This window comes from Pygocentrus nattereri, chromosome 23 (assembly GCF_015220715.1).
Source record: "Pygocentrus nattereri isolate fPygNat1 chromosome 23, fPygNat1.pri, whole genome shotgun sequence".
Classification (NCBI taxonomy): domain Eukaryota; kingdom Metazoa; phylum Chordata; class Actinopteri; order Characiformes; family Serrasalmidae; genus Pygocentrus; species Pygocentrus nattereri.
Window position 1 is genome coordinate 23,645,168 of NC_051233.1, and position 20,172 is coordinate 23,665,339.

Here is a 20,172-nt window from a genome sequence, read left to right on the forward strand (position 1 = left end):
AAAATTTTGGGACTTTTCTTTTTGCTTCTACTTAAAGTAAGTTGGTGACCCTCGAGGTTACCCAGCATTCAGTACTCCTTAAACACTCCTGGTAGAGGATGCTGTCTGCTTACATTGATTCCACTTATTGGTTTGCCTTTGGATAATGAATGAACTTGAACACCTGAAAGCCATTTTTAGATGCTTTCTCCGAGGGAACCCAAGTGTCAACATGGACTAAAGGACTTCATTATGGTTTCTGGTCGTCGTCTTGGACATAAATCTAAGGACAGTTCTACTGCCTTACTGGCAAATCCAAGTAGCTGCCTCTTGCTCAGCAGTTGTCCATTGTTTGTTTAATCACGTGTGCTTTTGACATTTCAATGCATTTACAATCGAGGGTGTTGATTTTCTATACATTTAATGCTTGGCATGGAAAAAGGCTGCTTGGCTACTGACACAATTCAAATGCAGGGTTTGGTGTTTTTTTTTTTTTTTTTTTTTTTTTTTTTTTTTTTCCCCCCCTTCAATCCCTCTAAAAGTAAGAATTAAAATAAGATATTAAGTAGTTACTCCTTTGAAAGGATACATGTTCTTCAGCCCTCTTCTTTAGATATGATGTCTGGGTTTGATTCAGCTCACATTCCAATAGAGGTCAGATATTAGTCTCATGAGAGATTCCTTTGAAGATATCTTGTGATCAATGGGTCAGTTTGGTCATAACAGCAGGTACTCATTGTACTTCAGCACTTACTTTTTTTTTTTCTTTTTTTTTTTTCCTGATCTATGTCTGTTTGCCACATCTGTAGCATATACTTGTTTACCATTGGCAGTAAGCACGCACTACTCTAAAAATGACCAGGAAAAAAATCACTGATTCAAGACACTCATACTACATGCCAATGGGCAGGTGCGTCAGCGTGTTTGTCAACTCTATTGTCTGTGGCAATTAACCTACGCTACAGACACGGCAAATAGCATTTTTTTTTCCCAACCTAATCTAACGTAGTCCTTTAACACGAGCAAGCTGTTGTTAATGACAATAGTATGTAATGGGTTTGTACCTGTAATGGGGGATTTTGGGGTTGACAAGTTGTTTGCATTGGTTCACGAAGATGCCATGCGATGGGTTGTACACGTGTTGAAGATTGAATGAGATTTGTTGCCCAAGTTTGCCCTCTACAGGGTTAACATGAGTATTAACTTCCCTTGTAATGTGGTAGTTTGAGTGGTTGGTTTCTTTTTTTTTTTTTTTTGTTTTTTGTTTTTTGTTTTTTTTTTCTTAAATGTAATGGCATGGAAAAAGACTAACATGCACATATTAACACAGCTTCATATGTAAGTATATGGCCAAATTTATAACATGAGGTGTCTAGAATGATGTCAAGAATGGGATCATTTTATTGGCTTTTTATTTGTTGTTGGCTTTTTTCCATAGATGCCAAATCTGCATAGTTTCCTGGGCATTATAAAGTTCTGAATGAGAGATTGTTTGCCTTACTGTGTCATTTTTATTCAAAGATGGAACATAAACAGCATATGTGACTTGGTCTGCTGTGCCTCGTCTTGCTTAATATTGTCATGTATTGCTCACATGTTGCTGCATGTTGGTGCTAAAGTGAAATTGATTGTACTTAAGATAGTGAGCATCTTAGTAACAGACAGGGGGGAATAAATACAGTGCTTGTAGTTATTCTGCATGTTCTCCACATGAGTTCTAGGCCTATTTTTAAAGTGTGATGCAGCATTTTCCTCCAGTCTTGCAGGCCGAAATCTTTCTATTGACTAAAGGTATGAGTTCCAAACATATGAAATTAATACTGTAATATTAAACGTTATTGACCGACTAACATGGTGTGTTTAACATCAAAGTGTGATCCAGAAGCTCTGCTATTTAAACTATTTATTTCCTTAACATCTGTATTTTGAACTCTTACATAAATACCCTTTTACTCCAAAATGGTAATTTCACAGAACAAGGAAAAAAATATTGTTGACTTTCAAAGTTTAACGTAACAAGAATTTCCAAGGAATATTTGACCATTTTATACTTGTACATTCACAATGGCAATTTACCACAATATAAAAGGCTGCTGGTATTTTCAAATGGTGTCAAAAAATGAAGTCTTCTCCTAAAGCATCAATGTGCTAGTTGTCTGTCTTCATATGGCAGTTATTGCTTATATATTGATCCAAATGATGTAGTAATTAGTTAAGTAATTCTAATAAATATTTGTTGTATTTTGCAAAGATGGTGCACAAATTAATAGGAGCATGTCACTCGAACATGTTATCAATCAAAAGCAGGTACAAAATCAATGTCATCATCATCAGTGGTCACTCGTAGTCGAGTATGACGGTCCTCCTTCTTAGTCCTTGTGGGTCTTTAGATGGGCATAGAGGCCAATTCTGGACCCAATTATTCTTGTGCAATATGGACAAGGGAATGTAGCAGTAGTAGATTTGGGTCTGGCCTGCTTGGACGTTAATCTCTCCTTTCTGAGTCTGCGTTTGACTTGGGCAGCCTGGCAGAGGTCAACGTTATACAGCGCAGCACCCTTTTGGACAAGATTTCTCCAGCCCAACCTGTCTTTTGCGGCATCTTTCCATGATTGAAGTTCTATGTGACAATTTTTTAAGTTCGTTTTGATGTTGTCCTTGAATCTCTTCTTCTGGCTTCCAGGGGCCCGTTTCCCTACAGCTAGCTAGGAGTAGAGAACTTGTTTTGGGAGGCGAGAGTCAGGCATGCGAATAATATGACCGACCCACCTAAGTTGGTTTTGAGCAATGGTGGCGGTGATAGTAGAAATATGTGCCTCCTCCAAAACGCTGGTGTTAGTGCGTCGGTCCTCCCATCTAATCCTCAATATTTTACGGAGGCATCTTTGATATGTCTCAAGTGCTTTTAAGTGCCTACTGTATGTGGTCCAGGCTTCTGATGCATACAGGAGGGTAGGCAGCACCACTGCTTTATAGATCAATATTTTGGTCTTTGATTGGAGGTCGCGATTCTCAAAAAATCAATGTAGGACGTAGGGAAGAAAAAAAACTGCATTAAGAAAACAAAGGCATATAAGGTTATGATAAAACATAACTCTTCATATCCATATCTATTTTTTTCTTATGGTCCTCATGTTCTGAGTTTTCCTGAGCACACGTGAAGTTTTTCGGATCCATAAAACCACATCGGAAGCACATTTTATCACTTCATTTATCATCTTAAATCTCATTTTTGGCCATATGGGACTACGTGTTTTTTAACAAAACAGCAGAAAATGCTAATCTGTCTGGGAATACGAGTACCCTCTTTAAAAAGATGGTTCTTAAATCGGTTTTCAGTAAAGGCAATTGTTCTCTTTAGAACCGTTTCATGCTTAAACGGTTCTTTGCATGGTGAATTGGTTCTTCAGATCGATGGAGAATGTGTTATATGGTTCTATGTAGACATTTTTTTTAAATGAGGTCTTACAAGCTTCACGTCTATTTGGTGCTATATAGAACCATTTTCAAGTAGACTTAAAAAAGATGGTTCTTTAAAGGTTCATTAGTGACGGGAATGGTTCTGTTCAGAACCATATACAACACGTTCTCCATGTATTTCAAGAACTATTTCACAATGGAAAGAAGCATTTAAGCAGGAAATGGTTCTATCTAGAACCATCTATCTATTTCTAAACGAAACCATTGCCTTTACTAAAGAACCCTGATGATGACATCCTGTATAAGTAAAAATAATGCGTGGACATGACTTAGTAAGGCGTGGGAACGAGATCACGGCTTACTAGGTCTTGGCCACAATTGCATCATCTCATTCCCACGCCTTACTAAGTCGTGGCCACGCATTATTTTTATTTAAACAGGATGTCACCAGTGGGGCTCCGTACCTACTGTTGTCATTTTTGGCCCTTGGTCCACCACAGATGTTTCACCTCGGGCAGCCCTGCTTTAGACCAGTCAGAAGACACGGAGGCGTTTTTGTGATATTAGATTGAGCTTTTAGACGCGCTTGGGCTGAATTTCGATTAGTATTTATTCGTGAAAATCGGGGTAACCAGTGAAGGGGGTTCCTCTACACGTCTCCCCACTGTGGACTAGGTGCAGCGTGGTCACGTGACCTGCCGAGGGCGGGGCGGGGCGGGATGAGGAGGAAACCAAAATATTGCAGCTCTATGGAGTAGCTTGACGCGTATCCCTGCGTCTCCGTCTCTGAGCCCAAACCGACCTGTTTTCTGGGTTACTTTGTGCTAACCCGTAAGTGCCAGCTGCCTCGGTAAAGTATCTGATATTTTGCCTAATACTTGATAGAAAAGGAGCCGCTGACGGCGCGGCGCCTCGTTTCTCGTCTCGAACGTGAACAACGCTAACTCGCTAGCCGGCCGAGGAGCGAAACTATAGACGCTTGCTAATTAATTTAGCCGCTGTACGCGAAGCGAGACGTGTCCCTACAGGTGTGTGTTTTAGGGGTGCAGAGGCTGGTTTGCGTCTGTGGACCGTGTTGCCTGAACGAGCTCGGCTTAGCCAACATCACGGTGAATGTGTCCAGACAGCTGTTTAACTCATCAGGCAGCTCAGCGGCTCCGGCTAACTTTAACTTCGTTTTCTGAGAGGTTTGGTTACTAGCCCCAAATTTAGGTCGCTGTCGTGCAGCAAACTGAAATGTTTTCATATTTAAGTGACGTTTAGCTGCTATTTTCTGTATTTCACACATTCCTCTTTTTGAAAACGCAGCCATTCAGGAACTTACGAGGTGCGAGTCGGCTGCCTTGATAGAATCTTGCCGTTCCACCTTAAATGGTGCAGCAGTTACACTCTGACGCCTCAGATTTTACGTGTAACTGTTCTCCCATTTAAGGTGGAACGGGGAAAATTCGAGCCAGAAGCTGGCGAATAGGGGGCTGGCTTCAGCCTCGTCAGGAATTTTAATCCAAAAATTGCAGCTTTCCCGGTCAGGCAGTGATAGCCTGTAGCATCGGCTGGTTGTCTTTGTTATTGTGGAATATTTAGCATATGCTATAAGCTAAATGACCCACACCAACAGCCAGCTGCTCTCCCTTTAGATTAATACTGAGCGCTGGAATTAAAACCCATGTTCTCCAGTAACGTGTGCAAAGTTACACGTGGCTGAGTGTCTTACTGTACAGCGGCTGACTGTAAACGTGTGAATGGTCTGTTACCTAGCTGTTATATTTGGCGTTAGTTTTTATTCCCAGTCATGCAGTGAATCTGACGTGGCGCATATTCATGAGCTTGACTATTTGCGCGCTGACACTCTGTTTATGGTGTGATTTGGGGTTTACTGTCCTAGAGCTTCTCACAGAACCTGCGGTTTCTGGGTTTGTTTTCGGTTCCCTCAGCTGTCACGCCATGCCACACGTTCATATCCGGTGTAGTTGTTTGCTTTTGCCACAGTACATCTGTGTGGTCGCCTAATACTCCTTTTCTTTTATATGAGCCAGAGATGTGTGATGAACCCTGCTCATAAAACCGGGGAAACCCAGCCATGTAAGTACCAGATGGACTGAAAGCCTTTGGCTGTTTTCCCAGTCCTGAGCTCTAAGCCTAGACTCAATAGGATTTTTAGAGCTGGTTCCATGAGCTTAGTCATATAGCTTAGTCTTGGACCAGATTGCAATGTTAATGATAATTCACCACTCAAAAGCTTTTTTTTGTCCGGGCTTAGGCCTAATATGGGCTGAGGAAAGAGGTCCTTATTGGTAATACACTTTTTAAATAGCTAAATTCTTCTTTCTTTTTTCTCAGCTTCCTATCGTTTGTGCCTGATCTTTATCCCATGGCCTCAGAATGTAGTAGCAGAGCAGACTTGCAAGTCTTTCCACATGCCAAAAATCAAGCAAAGCAGATGGGAAAGGAAGTTTCATTAAACCATTTGTACAGTTTAATCAATATCTAAGAAACCAGTCCTCTGCGTAGGTCTGGGCCGCAATGAAACACTTTAAAATGAAAAATGTAACCCACACTGTATCTTTTGTAAACATAGCTATATGCTATAGAAGCCTCCAGAGCAAGATTCTTTCATTTAAAGTAAATGTTTAATGTAAACCCCCTTCTGATGATTCTCAGCAAGCTGACCAGTGCAGAAGGAAGCCACCGTTAATGGTCCTGCTAAGAAGCCGAATATCATGTTTGTATTTATTGGCCTCTTTGTTAACGCCTATGCTAGCACTCAGGGTTTCTCAGGGTTGAGTGTGCTGTGCTACAGAAAATACAGAACTTGACATTAAATACTTTAGGTTAGAATGTCCCTTTTAATATTTTAAATACAGTGTAAATGCATACATTTGGTTGGATATTGAAACAAAAGAAAAAAACAAACTTCTGTTTATATTGATTCCCCCATTGCCCTCAGTCACAATGAGCAGTGACCTGAACGTGCCAATGGGATCCTCGACTGCCGGGATGTCCGACAGGCTCCAGGACGGAGGCGGGATGGACTACAGGGACTGGGTCCGTCGCAGCTACCTGGAACTGGTCACCTCCAACCACCACTCTGTCCAGGCTCTCTCCTGGAGAAAACTCTACCTGAGCAGGGCCAAGCTTAAAGCCTCCAGCCGTACTTCAGCCTTGCTCTCTGGCTTTGCCATGGTTAGTAATGCTGGGAATATACACAGTCATCAGTATATATGAAGCAGTAGTTCAGGAGCGATCAATGGCCTGGCTTATGTGCTTTCTGACAGTGTATGTCATGCCCTTAACAAAAGACACTGACAACTCTTTTTGCAGCTTGTCTACAGTGTGCTTTGTCATACGTCATGCAGTGTCGTAGAATGTCAGACGTCAGATGTGTTTTACCTGGTTGACTACACTTGGAGCAATGGGAAAATTTTATTTTTTATTTTTTTTTGGCCAGACTATTTATAAAATTGTGAATCAATAGTCACAGATTGGTTACTGAAAATGACAGCATACATTCTAAATGTGAAAAATGATGTTACTTTTTTAGGATATTTTACATGGATCATGAGGTTAGCATGTGTTGAGTAGTGTTGCTAAGCCTGAGACAAATGCTTTTTTTTTCTCTCTGGTTGTTTCTCACATTATGGTCAGATGAGAACATAAGTAATCATTGCTTATGTGCCTTTCTGTAAATGTTATCAAGATCCAGCATAGGGGGAAAATACTGAAAACAAAGGATATTTTCCACAGACTGTAATCAAGCACCAGAACAACACGATGCATTTTTCTGATATTTTTTACATTTATGGCATTTGGCAGATGCTCTTATCCAGAGTGATTTACAATTTGATCATTTTTACACAGATAGGCCAAGGTAGTGTTAGGAGTCTTGCCCAAGGACTCTTGTTGGTATAGTGTAGGGTGCTTGCCCTGGGGGGGATTGAACCCCAGTTTACAGTGTAGAAGACAGAGGTGTTAACCACTACACTATCCAACCATAAGATTTATCACTATCCATGATATAAGATTTAATGAATAGATAATAGGCCGATCAGTCACTGTTGCATTTATTCAATAAACTTTTAACCAGAACTAAATAACAACATAATTAACCGGTGAATGTATTTTTAAATGAAGTTTTCACTTTGAGAGTTGAAAGTCTGGTTTTTGCTAAGAACTCATGCTGATTTACAACTCCACCAGGTGGCCATGGTGGAGGTGCAGCTGGAGATGCAGTATAGCTACCCACGTGTCCTCCTCATTGCCTTCAGTGTGTGCACGACAGTGCTTGTGGCCGTGCACCTCTTCGCGCTGCTCATCAGCACCTGCATCCTGCCCAATGTGGAGGCGGTCAGCAACATCCACAACCTCAACTCGGTCTCAGAGTCGCCCCACGAACGCATGCACCAGTACATCGAGCTGGCCTGGGGCTTCTCCACAGCCCTGGGTATACTGCTTTTCCTGGCCGAGGTGGTGCTCCTCTGCTGGATCAAGTTCCTGCCGGTGGACTCGGGGGCTTCCCCGAAGCTGAACTGTACCGGCCCGGCAGCCCCACAGCCAGGCCATAGCGGCTGGCAAGCGGCATTGGCCTCCACCATCATCATGGTACCTGTGGGCCTCATCTTCGTAATCTTCACCATCCACTTTTACCGCTCGCTGGTGCGCCACAAGACGGAGCGCCACCACCAGGAGATCGAGGAACTGCACAAGATCAAGGTGCAGCTGGATGGCCATGAGAGGGGGCTACAAGCAGTGTGAGCATTTGATCTTCAGGTTTGTTTTTTTTTTTTTTTCCCCTCTTTCTTTGATGTGGCACCATTTGTCACGCCTTCAAGCGCCTTGGTTCACAGCCTTTTAGCTCATAGAAGCCAGTTCCCCAATGAGTGCTTTTAAATGCAGAATATGCATAATGTTTTGCCATAATTTATCACATGCAACAGTCTGGACAGTGTCTTATTCTGCCTTGTGTAAAGAAATGTGATGGAGAGATAGGAGGCGCTTTAAAGGAGGGGAAAAATACAGGCATGTTTACAGAATTTTACATCAAGGGCTATTTTGTTTTCCTTTTGTTTAGTTAATCTTCTTCATTTTTCTAATGCTTTTCAAGTGTGTGCTGTCTTCTATTGCTATGCCTCAAGACCCAGAGAATGTTACACTATGTTTTAAGCTTTTTTCCCCTTTGGAGTTGGCTGGTATTTGGGTGGTGTGTAAAGGTGTGCAAAAATTTGGTCAGAGAACTGACAAAAACAAGGGTAAGAAAGCAGAAGACTTTGTTACACTAATAACTAAAAACCTTTAGGCTCACTGCCAGAGTAACTGAGTCAGATATGCAATGATTATTAATCGCAGGGCTGTACCGGCTGAGCTTCCATTTGGTGGTGAAATATGTTGTTTATTACTTACCAAGCGTTTTGACCTTTTTTATACTTTGGAGTCAAGATTCATGTTCCATATTCATTCTTTGTAAAATTGCAGAGGACCATTTAACAGCAAGAAATGTCTTAAGTGAGTTTTAAATTAAGCAGCTCTAGCTAGTAGTGTGAACTTCTGTATTTCTAGGCCATGACAACCTTTATGCAGTCAGTTTTACATTTTTAAGCACAAAGCAGAATTATAGTCCAGTAGAGTTTTTGTCTATTTGCATATCGTGCTTAGTGCCATCTCATTTCACTGCTAGAAGTTTACATTAGGCTTACTGTGGCAGAACATACATGCTTTAAAAAACCTAGGGTTAAACTTGTTGTACAGAGAGCTTGCACTTTAAATGGGCCCGATTACGAAACTGCCTACTTCAGAGATTAAAGTGAAATTGCATTTTGATTTTTGAGGTTAGACCTAATGGATCTGCTTCGTGAACTGTATAATGCAGTGATTCAAGTGGGCAGAGTTTGCCAAGCTCTAGATGCTTCCTCCAAAAAACCTTTAAATAAACCATCAGTTTATATAACAGGAAAATGTGAGGATGACATTCCAAAAAAAAAAAAAAAACACGAGTTTTACCAAGAACTGACTGCCTTACTGCAAAGACATGAAGTGCACTTGTGGTGTCATTCATCACATCAGACTTGTTTGTTTATGAAGTATAAATAATGGTTTGGTGATTTACAGTAGTATTTTGTGAAGCATAATCTCAGTCACATCAGGTTTCTTCATTTTTGCTGCCACTCGAGTCTTGTGTTACATTATTACTGTGGTTACAAAACCTCAAATCTCCAAAATGGTAACTATAGGAACATTCTTAACTTGAATGGATGATAATATAAGAAGATTTTATTGGAAGTCATTTTGAACCATTTCTATTGGACGACTCATCATGAAATGTTAACGTAATTGGCACCGGTTGCATTTGCTGTTTTCTAATGACGGAACAAAATGAAAACAGAGGAAATGCATTCGAAGGTTTTCATGTGACAGCAACTATGGAAATACCTGCTTCATTCACGCATTAGGTCAACTTTGTCATGCTTTGTGAAATATTGCTTTGCTGTTGTATTTATTGAGCTCATGTAATGAGCAGGGATCACTTTTAGTCTTTCACATCCCAGTTGTATGAACATTTGGAAGATCATCTAAGATCAGCAGTCTGAGGCAGTTTAAACATGTGGGCCCAGTATACACTATAACACTGAGTACTGTACGCTTTAACATTTGAGTCGAAACTCAGACCACCTCGTGCATTTGCGTCCTCTTGGCATCAATGGCTGAAAAGAGGAAAACTGACCAAAATGAAGTACTTGCATAGCGAAGGCTTGTGGACTTTACAAAAGTACCAATGCCTTTGAGCAGTTTGCTTTTGAATATTACTTCACTTCAGTGTGCCACACACCATGGTGACCACACAAAACAAGAAATGGACGTCCTGTGAAAGCTGACATAATGTATTCTCATGCACAATATGTAACCAGTCTTTTTGTGGGGTGGCATGTCTTTTTCACATCCCTTCTGTGTAATTGTATGTTAATTTATGTCAAATAAACACCTTATTTTGTTTACTTTCAAGCATTATCTTATAGTATTTCTATATGCCAATTTGTATTGTACTTTTATAGAATTGTTTCCTGTTGAAATTACACTCAGTTCTGGGGATTTGGAATGTGGTATTGCAGGCAACAGGTAGTTGTGCTTCGAGCCCCTTCCCCGAGTGGATGAATCTGTTGATTGTGCCTTGAAAGAGTTTTAAAAGAAGGTGGTGGAAGTGGAAGGTGAAACATAATATGATTGGTTGACATTTTCACCACTCACTGATGCACAGTGATGTAATCAAAAATCAAAAGTCATTCTGATGTAAGATTACAAGAAAAACAGGGATTCTGTCTTTTAAATGATGAAATATCCTTGATTATATTAAGCACAAAGTAAAAAAAGTGAAGGCCAGTGAAGGTACTTGCTTGGCTGTCCAAAGTAGCTCCGGTCTGCTCAGATTTCCCACTGTGCCATGTTCATAGATGTAACAGCTGAGGCTGGCACATCCACAAGAAGCAAGACAGCTGGTGTAGTGGAAAAACTGGCAATCACTATCACACTTCCTTGGAGGCTGAACAGAATATATTACCCCAGCCTTTCCTTGCAGCTCCAGCGATGACTCACTCATTGTATTTATTACAGAAGGAGCTGGTCTGGTTCCCCAGAAGGCATTGCAATGTTCTAATGTTTCTGAATGCACAGTGCTAAATGTCAGCACTGTTGGTTTCTTATCAAGTCTTGGGGTTGCATGTTCCATAATAACCTGTGCTTTTATTATGCTTTATAATTCCTGGGTAGGTTCATGTTATGAAAACTACATGCACTAACACATGCAGCACTTTTGACATGAATGCTGTGCTGGCTAAAGTGATGTCTGGCTAATCAGCAATTGTGGCCACATGTACCAAAAATAGGTGGACACCTGAACATCACATCCATATTTCCTTGTTGAGTATCTTATTCCAAAACTAAGGCTATTAATATGGAGTTTGCCTTCCACAAACCCCTGCCACAAAGTTAGAAGCATATAATTCTCTTGAACAGAGGTGCCTAAACCAGGACCTGGAGTACCCCCTGCCCAGCACATTTTAATAATTCCCCTGCTCCCAGCACACTTGATTCAACTAATCAGCTTATTAACAAGCCCTCAATGACTTGAAGTGGGTCTGTTTTAGAGCAGGAAAGCACTAAAAATGGAACCTGTGTGGAACCTTTGCTCTAGAATGCAACTGTATAGCATTATGATTTCCAGGGCACAGCCCATTATTCCTCCTCTACCAAACTTTAGTCACTGCATGACAGGTAGTGTTCTCTTTGCGTTTGCCAAATCTAGATTTGTCTGTCAGATTGCCAAGATGTGATGATTCATCTCTTCAAAGAATGCATTCCCACTTCTCCAGATTCATGTTGGTGTGCTCTACACGACCACCACTGTACTTAAGCTTTCTCTGTGAGCTTGTGACCTTCCCCTTTACAGCTTAACTGTTGGTCCTAACATGTCCACTTCACAGACACAGCCCTTACAATTGACTGAGGCAGCTTTAGTAGGGTAGAAATTTTGGACTCCATTGACAATAGATATAAATTAGTCCCAGCCATCACGCTTATTTCAGTGGGGACCAGCTAAGGTCAACTGTGTCACTTCCTGATCGGCTTCTCATGCGATGGTTAGTGGGAATGTGCAAGACTGCAAGCGCCTTAACGACACAAATCTAAAGAGTGCGTTGCACTGTTTGTAGAAACTGCCCTGTAAGTTTTTGTGAATGTGTTGAAGGGCCAATAAATCATTAGAATTATTCAACATGACAGTACATGTTCACCACTTAATGAATTTTAGTAACTATTTCTTCCACCATTAGTTGTTTGTGTAAAATATACTGTAGAATTTGCATGCTGGGAATCATTGAGTTCTTCAGTTTGACCCATTCTACTCCCAATGTCTGTCTAGGGCTGTGTTTCCCAACTCTGCTCCTAGAGACTCCATATCCTGAACATTTTAGAGTGAGTTACTTTGCCTGCTGTAACAGAGTCACTTAAACTCAGTGAGGGGTTCTTAATGAGTGAATTAGTTGGATCAGATGTTGTAGGAGCAAAGAAAACACTAAAACGCGCAGTGCGTGGGGCCTCCATGACTAGAGATTATAAACACTAGTCTAGGAATTTGCATGGCTATATAACTGATATCACACACCTGTTATCATTATGCATCAGGTGTGACTGAATAAGTCACACACATTTATGACAGTCTATATATTTTTGGTCATATTTGGTGACCGCAGCAAAAAAGAGAGAACCTGCCTGATGTTTCTGGTACTATTTGCCTTCGCATAAAGTGAGTGTGAACACATGAAACTTTACTGGAGCTTACGAGGACCACAAAAATGTAGTCCATTCAGGATCACTAGAAGTAAAAGCTGACTGGAGCATTTTGTAGCCTCTATTTTGCATCCTGACTGCACTGATCTCTGTATGTCATTTCAGCCACTGGCAGCAATTAGCAGGCTAATAAACGTGCCAGTAATTACATGGCCAGTTGAAGCTCAGCAAATGTTTAGAAGTTAATGAGGGGAATAACAAACATGTGCTCCTTGTGTAAATGCAATAGGAGAGACACAGTTTTTAGAATATGCATGAGTTTTCTAAGGTTCATACAGTTGTGTTGATGTACATTTCAACTTCAACCTCAGCTTTATTGTGCTTTGTGTCCATGTGCTTAGCATTCATACAAAAAAATGGGTCTTCCAGGTTTTAAAGAATGGTCAGGAGCTTCTTTTCAGTGCTGTTTGTATTTGCATTTTAAACAAATCTGGCCATGCACTTTAGCACTTGCTTTGCATACAGTGCAATTCCAGTGTTCTTTCTGATAAGGAAAAAAAATATGAGGGCTGGCAGCTATGATGAGTGAACAAACATGACTTGGTTTTGCCACAATATGGTGACTCTGACCAAGAGTCTCTGATTGAGTGAGTGATTTTTTTCCCTCCGCAAGGTCATCCTCCTACATTCACTTGTGTCTGTTAGGGCCACAGTTCAGTTATGAAAAGCCTGTTTTGAAGAGCAATTTCCAAGGAAACCCACAACTGCAGTAATGCACTGGCACATCTTGTTGCTTTTAAAATCACTATTTAACACGCTGTTAAAATGATGGGTTGGTCAAAAAAAAAACTTTACAGTGTTTCCCCCTCACCCCTTATATCAGTTAGTCCAAACATGTTTTAGTGATTTAAATGTTATGCTCCTCGCAAAGGATGCTGTGACATAAGGACCTGTTTATACCCATATGCAATACATCCTACCAGACCTGGTGGCGTCTTAAGGTAAAGAAGCTGGACCAGGATGTTACCATTATTGCATAATTGGGTGAAAGGTGACCATTCAGAGACCATCAAGGCTTTGGGCCTGACTGAGAATGACTTGCTGACCTCATTAGGATGCTCATGAGGGGTATTACCTTTGTTGACTGAATCTCAGCAGTGACCCTGTGTTTGGTTAGGTTTCTGTGCCAATCCATATCTGTAGTTCATAATAGTTTTGATTTGTAAAGCCACTGTGCATGTAGACAGTCTAATTTGCATGTAATTTGCATAAAACTTGAACTGTTTTCAATGATATGTGTTAGATGGTAAGACAGGTGCTCTCACCCCCACCTTTTCTTTCTTTCTTTGGTTAAGCTATTGCGTGTGCACAGTTGACCTGCTGACGTTATTTTTATCCGTTCTTGGTTCCCCTTTCATGTTCCTCTAATTTAGAATGTATTCCATTTAAATGCAATGTGTGGCCTTCTCTTTAGTTTCAGGGTATGTTGCACCACTGAAAATGAATGTTTTTCATATATTTCTACTTTTATTTCAATCATGATGTGATAATTTACCCAGTATAGCTATGTTTTGTACTTCTTCATAGCTAATGTGTCAAACAAGTAAACAGAGTAAGTCTGTTTGAGATTATATGTTTTAAGGCCAGTGTGTGATTTAGGATTATTATAATTGCATGCCTAATTGTTAATTGTCTACATCCGAGGTAAGAGGAAAACACTCTAAACTTATTATTCACTTAAGTATTCTTTTAACTCTTACTCACTAGAATGCATTCGTTTGTTTGTCTGTAGTCCAGGCTCTGCTAGTGGGTGTGCTGAACAAACATGGATTACAGGGGCAGCCCCGCAGGGACCCTGCAATGAGCCTTCAGCCTCAGTGGGGTCATGGATATGGGAACAGGCACTTTGCTCAATTCTATATTTAGCCTGGGACTGATACGGGCCCTCCAGCTCAGTAAACCTTCCACAAAATGTTCTTTAAAATAGCCAGGTGAAACGGTTATTTGTACTTGGTGTACAAATTGCCATGTGGACCATGTTGCTATATTCATCATGCTAAGACAAGCAAACAATGGCCCATATTTATGAAGCCTCTCAGAGTAGGAGTGCTGATCTAGGATCTGTTCCTGTTAGTAAGGTCATAGTAGACGAGAGGAAGCTGATCCTAGATCATCACTCCTACTCTGAAGCTTCATGATTGGCTACAGGCCAACGTTGGTATCCATTTAGTTGGGGGATTTGCTTTTAATCCAAACCTTATTGAAAAATTTCAGCACTAATGTGTTGAGCAGATGGGATTAACCCCATAACTGGACCATCTATCTTGGGGTATTGTAATGCTTATTCTTGATGTTACAGATTAGCCTTGTAGGGAGGCATTCTTGCCAGCTCGTCCTTTCCCACAGCTTTCTCTGGAATGCTCTCTAGTGTTCTAAGTGCTTGGGTTTGATGTAAATCTCTTGTGGCTGATTGGTCTTAAAATATATCAAGTTTGGATGAGGTCAAGTTCAACTATAGAGGAGAAGGTTGTCACTGAACCTTTTTCAAATCCCCATGAGGGTGACTGACTTTTGCAGAGTGATACAGTTCAAGAGGTTTCAGGCAACTTCACTGGCAAGCATTAAGTACAGGGACTACTTTCCCAAAAGAATCATGTTCTGCCAGTTAAACAGGAAATCACCTTGATCTTTGTGTTTTGACATTTGAGACCCTTTTCTTCCATTACTTCGTCTTAGATTATTTAGGCAAGACGAGAGCAGAAGGATATTTATAATACTTTAATTTGTTTGAATGACCAATTCCAAAACAAGTTGGATTAAATCATGTTAAAATAAATCAACTGTGTTGACTTGTTCTTCAATAAAAAAAGTTCAATATAAAATTAGCTCTATTATTAGCACGGGTTCTGTTCTTTGTCACATTTGTTTTTCATTCATGTTCTGACCCTGCTCTTAAGGTTTCATTCCAATCCTACATTTAAGTCTTCAGGGCAGTAGATTTCCAGGGATGGGCCTTAGCTTTAACACTTCTGGTTCAAGCCAGAGCCATAAAGAATGTTTAGAATAACAGTTCTTCATTAAAATTGATGTAGTTGAATAATGTTTTGGAATGCCTTAAAACAAGTCAACAGTAAATCACCTGGAGATGTAAACAATCATGAAATTCAAGGAATACTATGCTGTTACTCAGTCTGTAGCATCAGTTACCAGCAACAATAAATTAAACAGGTTCCCCTCTACTTAGAAAAGAACAGCAATCTTTTTGACTTATAATAGAAGTCACTGGGCAGTTGCTGAATGAAGCTAAGTTTTTTTTCATGCCAAATGCATAGCTATAAAAAAATGTGCTTTGCCAGTACCATTTATAATGTTGATAATGCATTATTTGATTACTTTGCTCACTTCACTTCTTTCCACTGTCATGATGAAAACTGTGTTGACAGCCCAACTCATGCCGATGACAGGATACTTTTTTCTGATAAAATCGACACCACCTGAAAGTAGCAAAAGACTTAACACATACTTTGTTAACCGTATGTCTCATAAGTGCTTTACCAGGAAATGTATGATTTATACTACTTAAAAATCAGTTTTTAAGCAAATCAGTTCAATCTACCCCTCTGGTGAATATATTTTGATTAGGTGCTGCAGTTCAGAGGGATATCCTGTTAGGGGACACCGGTGGTTGGCCTTCACATACACATATATGCACCGGTAGCAGAAAACATAGCCTGAGGTAGCCAGGGCTGTGTCATTGGTGCGCACTTTCTTGCAGAGTGGGCAGACTTTGGTGTGTGTGGGTGAAGAGTCCTGGTCCTCTAGATGAAGCGGGGGTGGAGGTGTAGGGAGGGATGTGAGAGACTTTATAGTGCTCTGGTTTTCTGATGAATACCACCACTCCAGAAACTGAAGGAAGAACACGCCCAAAGAGAGACTGGTGGAGAGGGATACTGCCACACCTCCAACTAGCGTAGAGAACACCCGCTGCAGCTTCTCCCCAATTCTGTGGAGGCAGAAACATCATTAATTAAGTATGTAATGATTCAAATTGCATATGATTAGGGGGGAAAAAATCAATGCATCATAAAATCTCACTCTAATTTGATTATTTTGGTATGATTCAGAATAATAAAAAAAAAGAATAGAACCTAAACCACCTGAGGTCTCTGATGATTTGTTTGGGAAACACTAATCTATGTGACTCATGAGCAGTAATTTACTGTTTAGTGCAAAGTCACAATGTTTCATGCTCACCTTTGGCTGGGGCTCAATGCAGGACCTGCTGGCTTGAGATCCAAGCTGCGAATATCATGTGCTGTGAGATAGGACAGTTTAATCCCCGCCAGCCACAGGAGAGGCGAGTGTGTCTGTGTTTTGCCAAAAATGTACAACAGCTGATGGAAAAAGGTCCAACCATTCCAAGTCATGCATACGTAAGGATAGGCAGCCAGGAAGGCCCTGTACATCTTCTGAGCGAGGGACTGGGGCAGGCGTATGGAGAAATCATCCTCGTCCCTCTGGCGAGCCAGAACCTTTTCCAGTTTGGTTCGCAGGTAAGGGAGAAGGGCAAGGAAAAGTAGGGAGCGTAAGTGCTGCCTACAACGGAGGCCTTGGTGGGCTGGTCGAATACTGTCTGCACCAACGCGCTTTAGGCCATAGAAGTTTTCAGAAAAGGATGCACTGGTACGTGACAGAAAATGGTGCTGCAGCAGCAGGTCCAGGATGACATAGATCTCATCAAAGTTCCTCCAGAGGATTCCATATCGACCAGGGTTGGATTCAGCCAAGATCTGTGTTTACATAAATATTATTAAATAATTTTTAAATAGGATTGTATTTTTATCACAAAACTTATAAGGTTCTATGACAAACACATTGTAAAGGGCTGTGATGTGCATGGATCAAATTACGTTTCTCTGGATGACTGTAAGGGAATTCTATCATTTTTCTAAATTTCTGCATAATTAAATGGTTAAGACATACATAAAGTTATTCAGAGTGGTTTGATGTAAAATGGGAAAACTGCTAAGTCAGACTTGTTGACAGTGGTGTTGATGGGTTTTTATATATATATATATATACACCAGTCTGTAGTAGGAGTGCTCTATTCTATGCTGTTGTGTGCTGGGGCAGCAGCATTAACAAGAGTGCTCTGAACAAAATGAACAAACTTATTACGAAGGCTGGCTGTGTTGTAGGAGTCAAGCTGGACTCATTCGAGGTTGTGGCAGAACAGAGGACGCTCAACAAGCTGTTAGCCATCTTGGGCAACACCTCACACCCTCTGCATGCTACACTGGATGAACGGAGATGCTCATTCAGTGGCCGTCTGTTACAGCTGTGCAGTGTTAAAGACCACCGTGTGAGATCTTTCTTACCTACTGCTACAACAATTCTCCTTACTGCAGAGATGGTACTGATCACCTGCTGTCTGAACTGTGCTGAACCACATCACTGCATCTCCTCTTTGATTAATACACACTGTGCAATATATCACAATTACTGTAATGACACATTACTGTAATGACACTTTTCACTATGCACTTTACTTTACACTACAATACTGATGCAACTCAGAGTTAGTTATGTCTATAATTTGTGCTGTTAAGACTACCTCATACCACTCAGTGCCTGCTGTCTTGTAAATACAGTGAACCTGTCTCATATGCCATGTAAATAGATATACTTTTACACTTTATTTCTCTTGAACTTATGTCTAGATTTGTTTCTATTTTGTATTTTTCTGCATAGTATATGTAAGATTATGTGTAATTATATGTCTTGCTACTGAAACACTGCAATTTCCCTCTGGGATCAATAAAGTTCTATCTATCCTTCTATCTTTACACACACACACACACACACACACACACACACACACACACACACACATATATGTAAAAATACATACACACTGATTAGCCATAACATGACATATATATGACATATATATATATATATATATATATATATATATATATATATATATATATATATATATATATATATATTAACTACAACGTGCACCTATGTGGTAAATGGAGCTATATATACTGATCAGGCATAACATTATGACCCCTTGTTTCTACGCTCATTGTCCGTTTTATCAGCACCACTTTTATCACAGCCCCCTTTTACCCTGTTCTTCATTGGTCAGGACCCTCATGGACCCCCACAGAGCAGGTACTGTTTGGGTGGTGGATCATTCTCAGCACTGCAGCGACACTGACGTGGTGGTGGTGCGTCAGTGTGTTGTTTCCATATCGTGAAGCCTGAATTTGGACTGTTTTAGTAGCTCATATCTCCACCAGCACTGGAGAAAAACATTAGCAAAATTACCTGAACGGCGTGCTGTAATGCAGGCTTGACAGCACTCATTAAGGAGTCCTGAGCCAAAACTTCAAAAATGGATGGCCTGTTTTCAGCTGCAGCTGTGGTCAGATGTGCGCCCCTCTCCGCCATTCTGCAGGATTCAGTCAATTCACTCACCAAACAAACCCCGAATAGAGGAGACTTTACGCAGCTAACAGGACGCTTAAAATATAAAATGTTATCTTTTCACCATTCAGTGCATAAAATGCACAAAACGACGCAAAAACACGTCAACAGCGTCTCAGCACGTCTCCCTCCGTGCCATACTCCGCACTCTTGCGGTGTAACCTTACAGCCGCTCCGTGTTTTCCAAACGTTCCTATCTTTCAGTTCCGGTATCTCCATCTCCCCCCTCCACCGTCCACAGCTGTGGTAGTGAAAGCGGTCAACAGCAGCGGTTCACTCCACCTTCATTTAATCAAATACCTCCATTTTCCTCCACGTTTCTCTGCCAAGGTGAGACCCGCTGTCATTGCTTTCCTTAGCCGTCTGCCTAGTTGCTGGCGAGGCGAGCTGACTGGTCATTTTAAGGAATAATTTTACGTTAGCTCATTAGCTCGATGTTAGCTTAGCAGGCTAAGATTAAACGGTCACACCCATGAAATAGCCACAGCTATCGAAAAATACATAGCAAAAGTATTTGCAGTTCTTTTTTTGCGCTGTATGTATCCACACATATCTGTGTACATTGTGTGATAAGCTGTGAGAGTTGGTTTTAAATGGCTGTGACGGTTGGCTTGCTGGCTAACGTTTCACCGGCCTGCTGTTTTGATGAGTAACGTTGGGTTGACCGTTAACGGTATTCTACTGAACTAGTTGATGGCTAGCTAGGTTAACTAGCTAGTTCAGTATTAATTTACGGAAACTGAGCTATTTTCTGTCAGAATAAGCTTCCTACTGACCTGTATCTCGTTGTAGTGTTAGTGTAAGTCTACCAGGGCTGCGTTAACGTTAGTTTCATCCCTAGACATCTCCTTTTTCCTCTCACAGTTGTCATTTTGCCATAATACTCTGACGCTATAGGAATAAGGATTTATTTGAGATGGTCAGTAGCTGCCTAACGTTTTGAGATCCCAGACATCTACTTACCTGTGCTAATAGCATCCAGTGACTATTAAAGTAAACGCA

The 20,172-nt window shown here is 40.8% G+C and overlaps 3 protein-coding genes across 5 annotated transcripts in view; 2 read left to right on the forward strand and 1 right to left on the reverse strand.

The window, feature by feature from the left end:
• The first annotated feature begins 4,117 nt into the window (after nt 1-4,117).
• orai2 (ORAI calcium release-activated calcium modulator 2) lies at nt 4,118-10,392 on the forward strand. 3 transcript variants are annotated; one of them, XM_017699355.2, is made up of 4 exons: nt 4,118-4,249; nt 5,436-5,481; nt 6,347-6,582; nt 7,597-10,392. In XM_017699355.2, the coding sequence occupies exons 2-4, from the start codon at nt 5,445-5,447 to the stop codon at nt 8,149-8,151; spliced, it is 828 nt and encodes a 275-aa protein (XP_017554844.1). In that variant the 5' UTR covers nt 4,118-4,249; nt 5,436-5,444; the 3' UTR covers nt 8,152-10,392. The 3 variants fall into 3 exon arrangements, with proteins under 3 accessions (XP_017554844.1, XP_017554855.1, XP_017554835.1); XM_017699366.2 differs by having other exon boundaries at nt 4,121-4,230; XM_017699346.2 differs by lacking the exon at nt 4,118-4,249 and having other exon boundaries at nt 4,256-5,481.
• Nucleotides 10,393-15,194: 4,802 nt separating this feature from the next.
• pex12 (peroxisomal biogenesis factor 12) lies at nt 15,195-19,327 on the reverse strand. The gene is made up of 3 exons (XM_017699379.2): nt 19,012-19,327; nt 16,927-17,462; nt 15,195-16,675 (listed from the first exon to the last, which is right to left on the reverse strand). Exons 1-3 carry the CDS (start codon nt 19,132-19,134, stop codon nt 16,285-16,287), a joined length of 1,050 nt encoding a protein of 349 aa, XP_017554868.2. The 5' UTR covers nt 19,135-19,327; the 3' UTR covers nt 15,195-16,284.
• A 21-nt stretch (nt 19,328-19,348) lies between these two features.
• Nucleotides 19,349-20,172, forward strand: part of ap2b1 (adaptor related protein complex 2 subunit beta 1) — a 48,562-nt gene continuing 47,738 nt past the window's right edge. The window contains exon 1 of the mRNA XM_037533277.1: nt 19,349-19,500. The gene's annotated coding sequence lies outside the window, so the exon portion shown is untranslated. The remainder of the gene's footprint in view (nt 19,501-20,172) is intronic.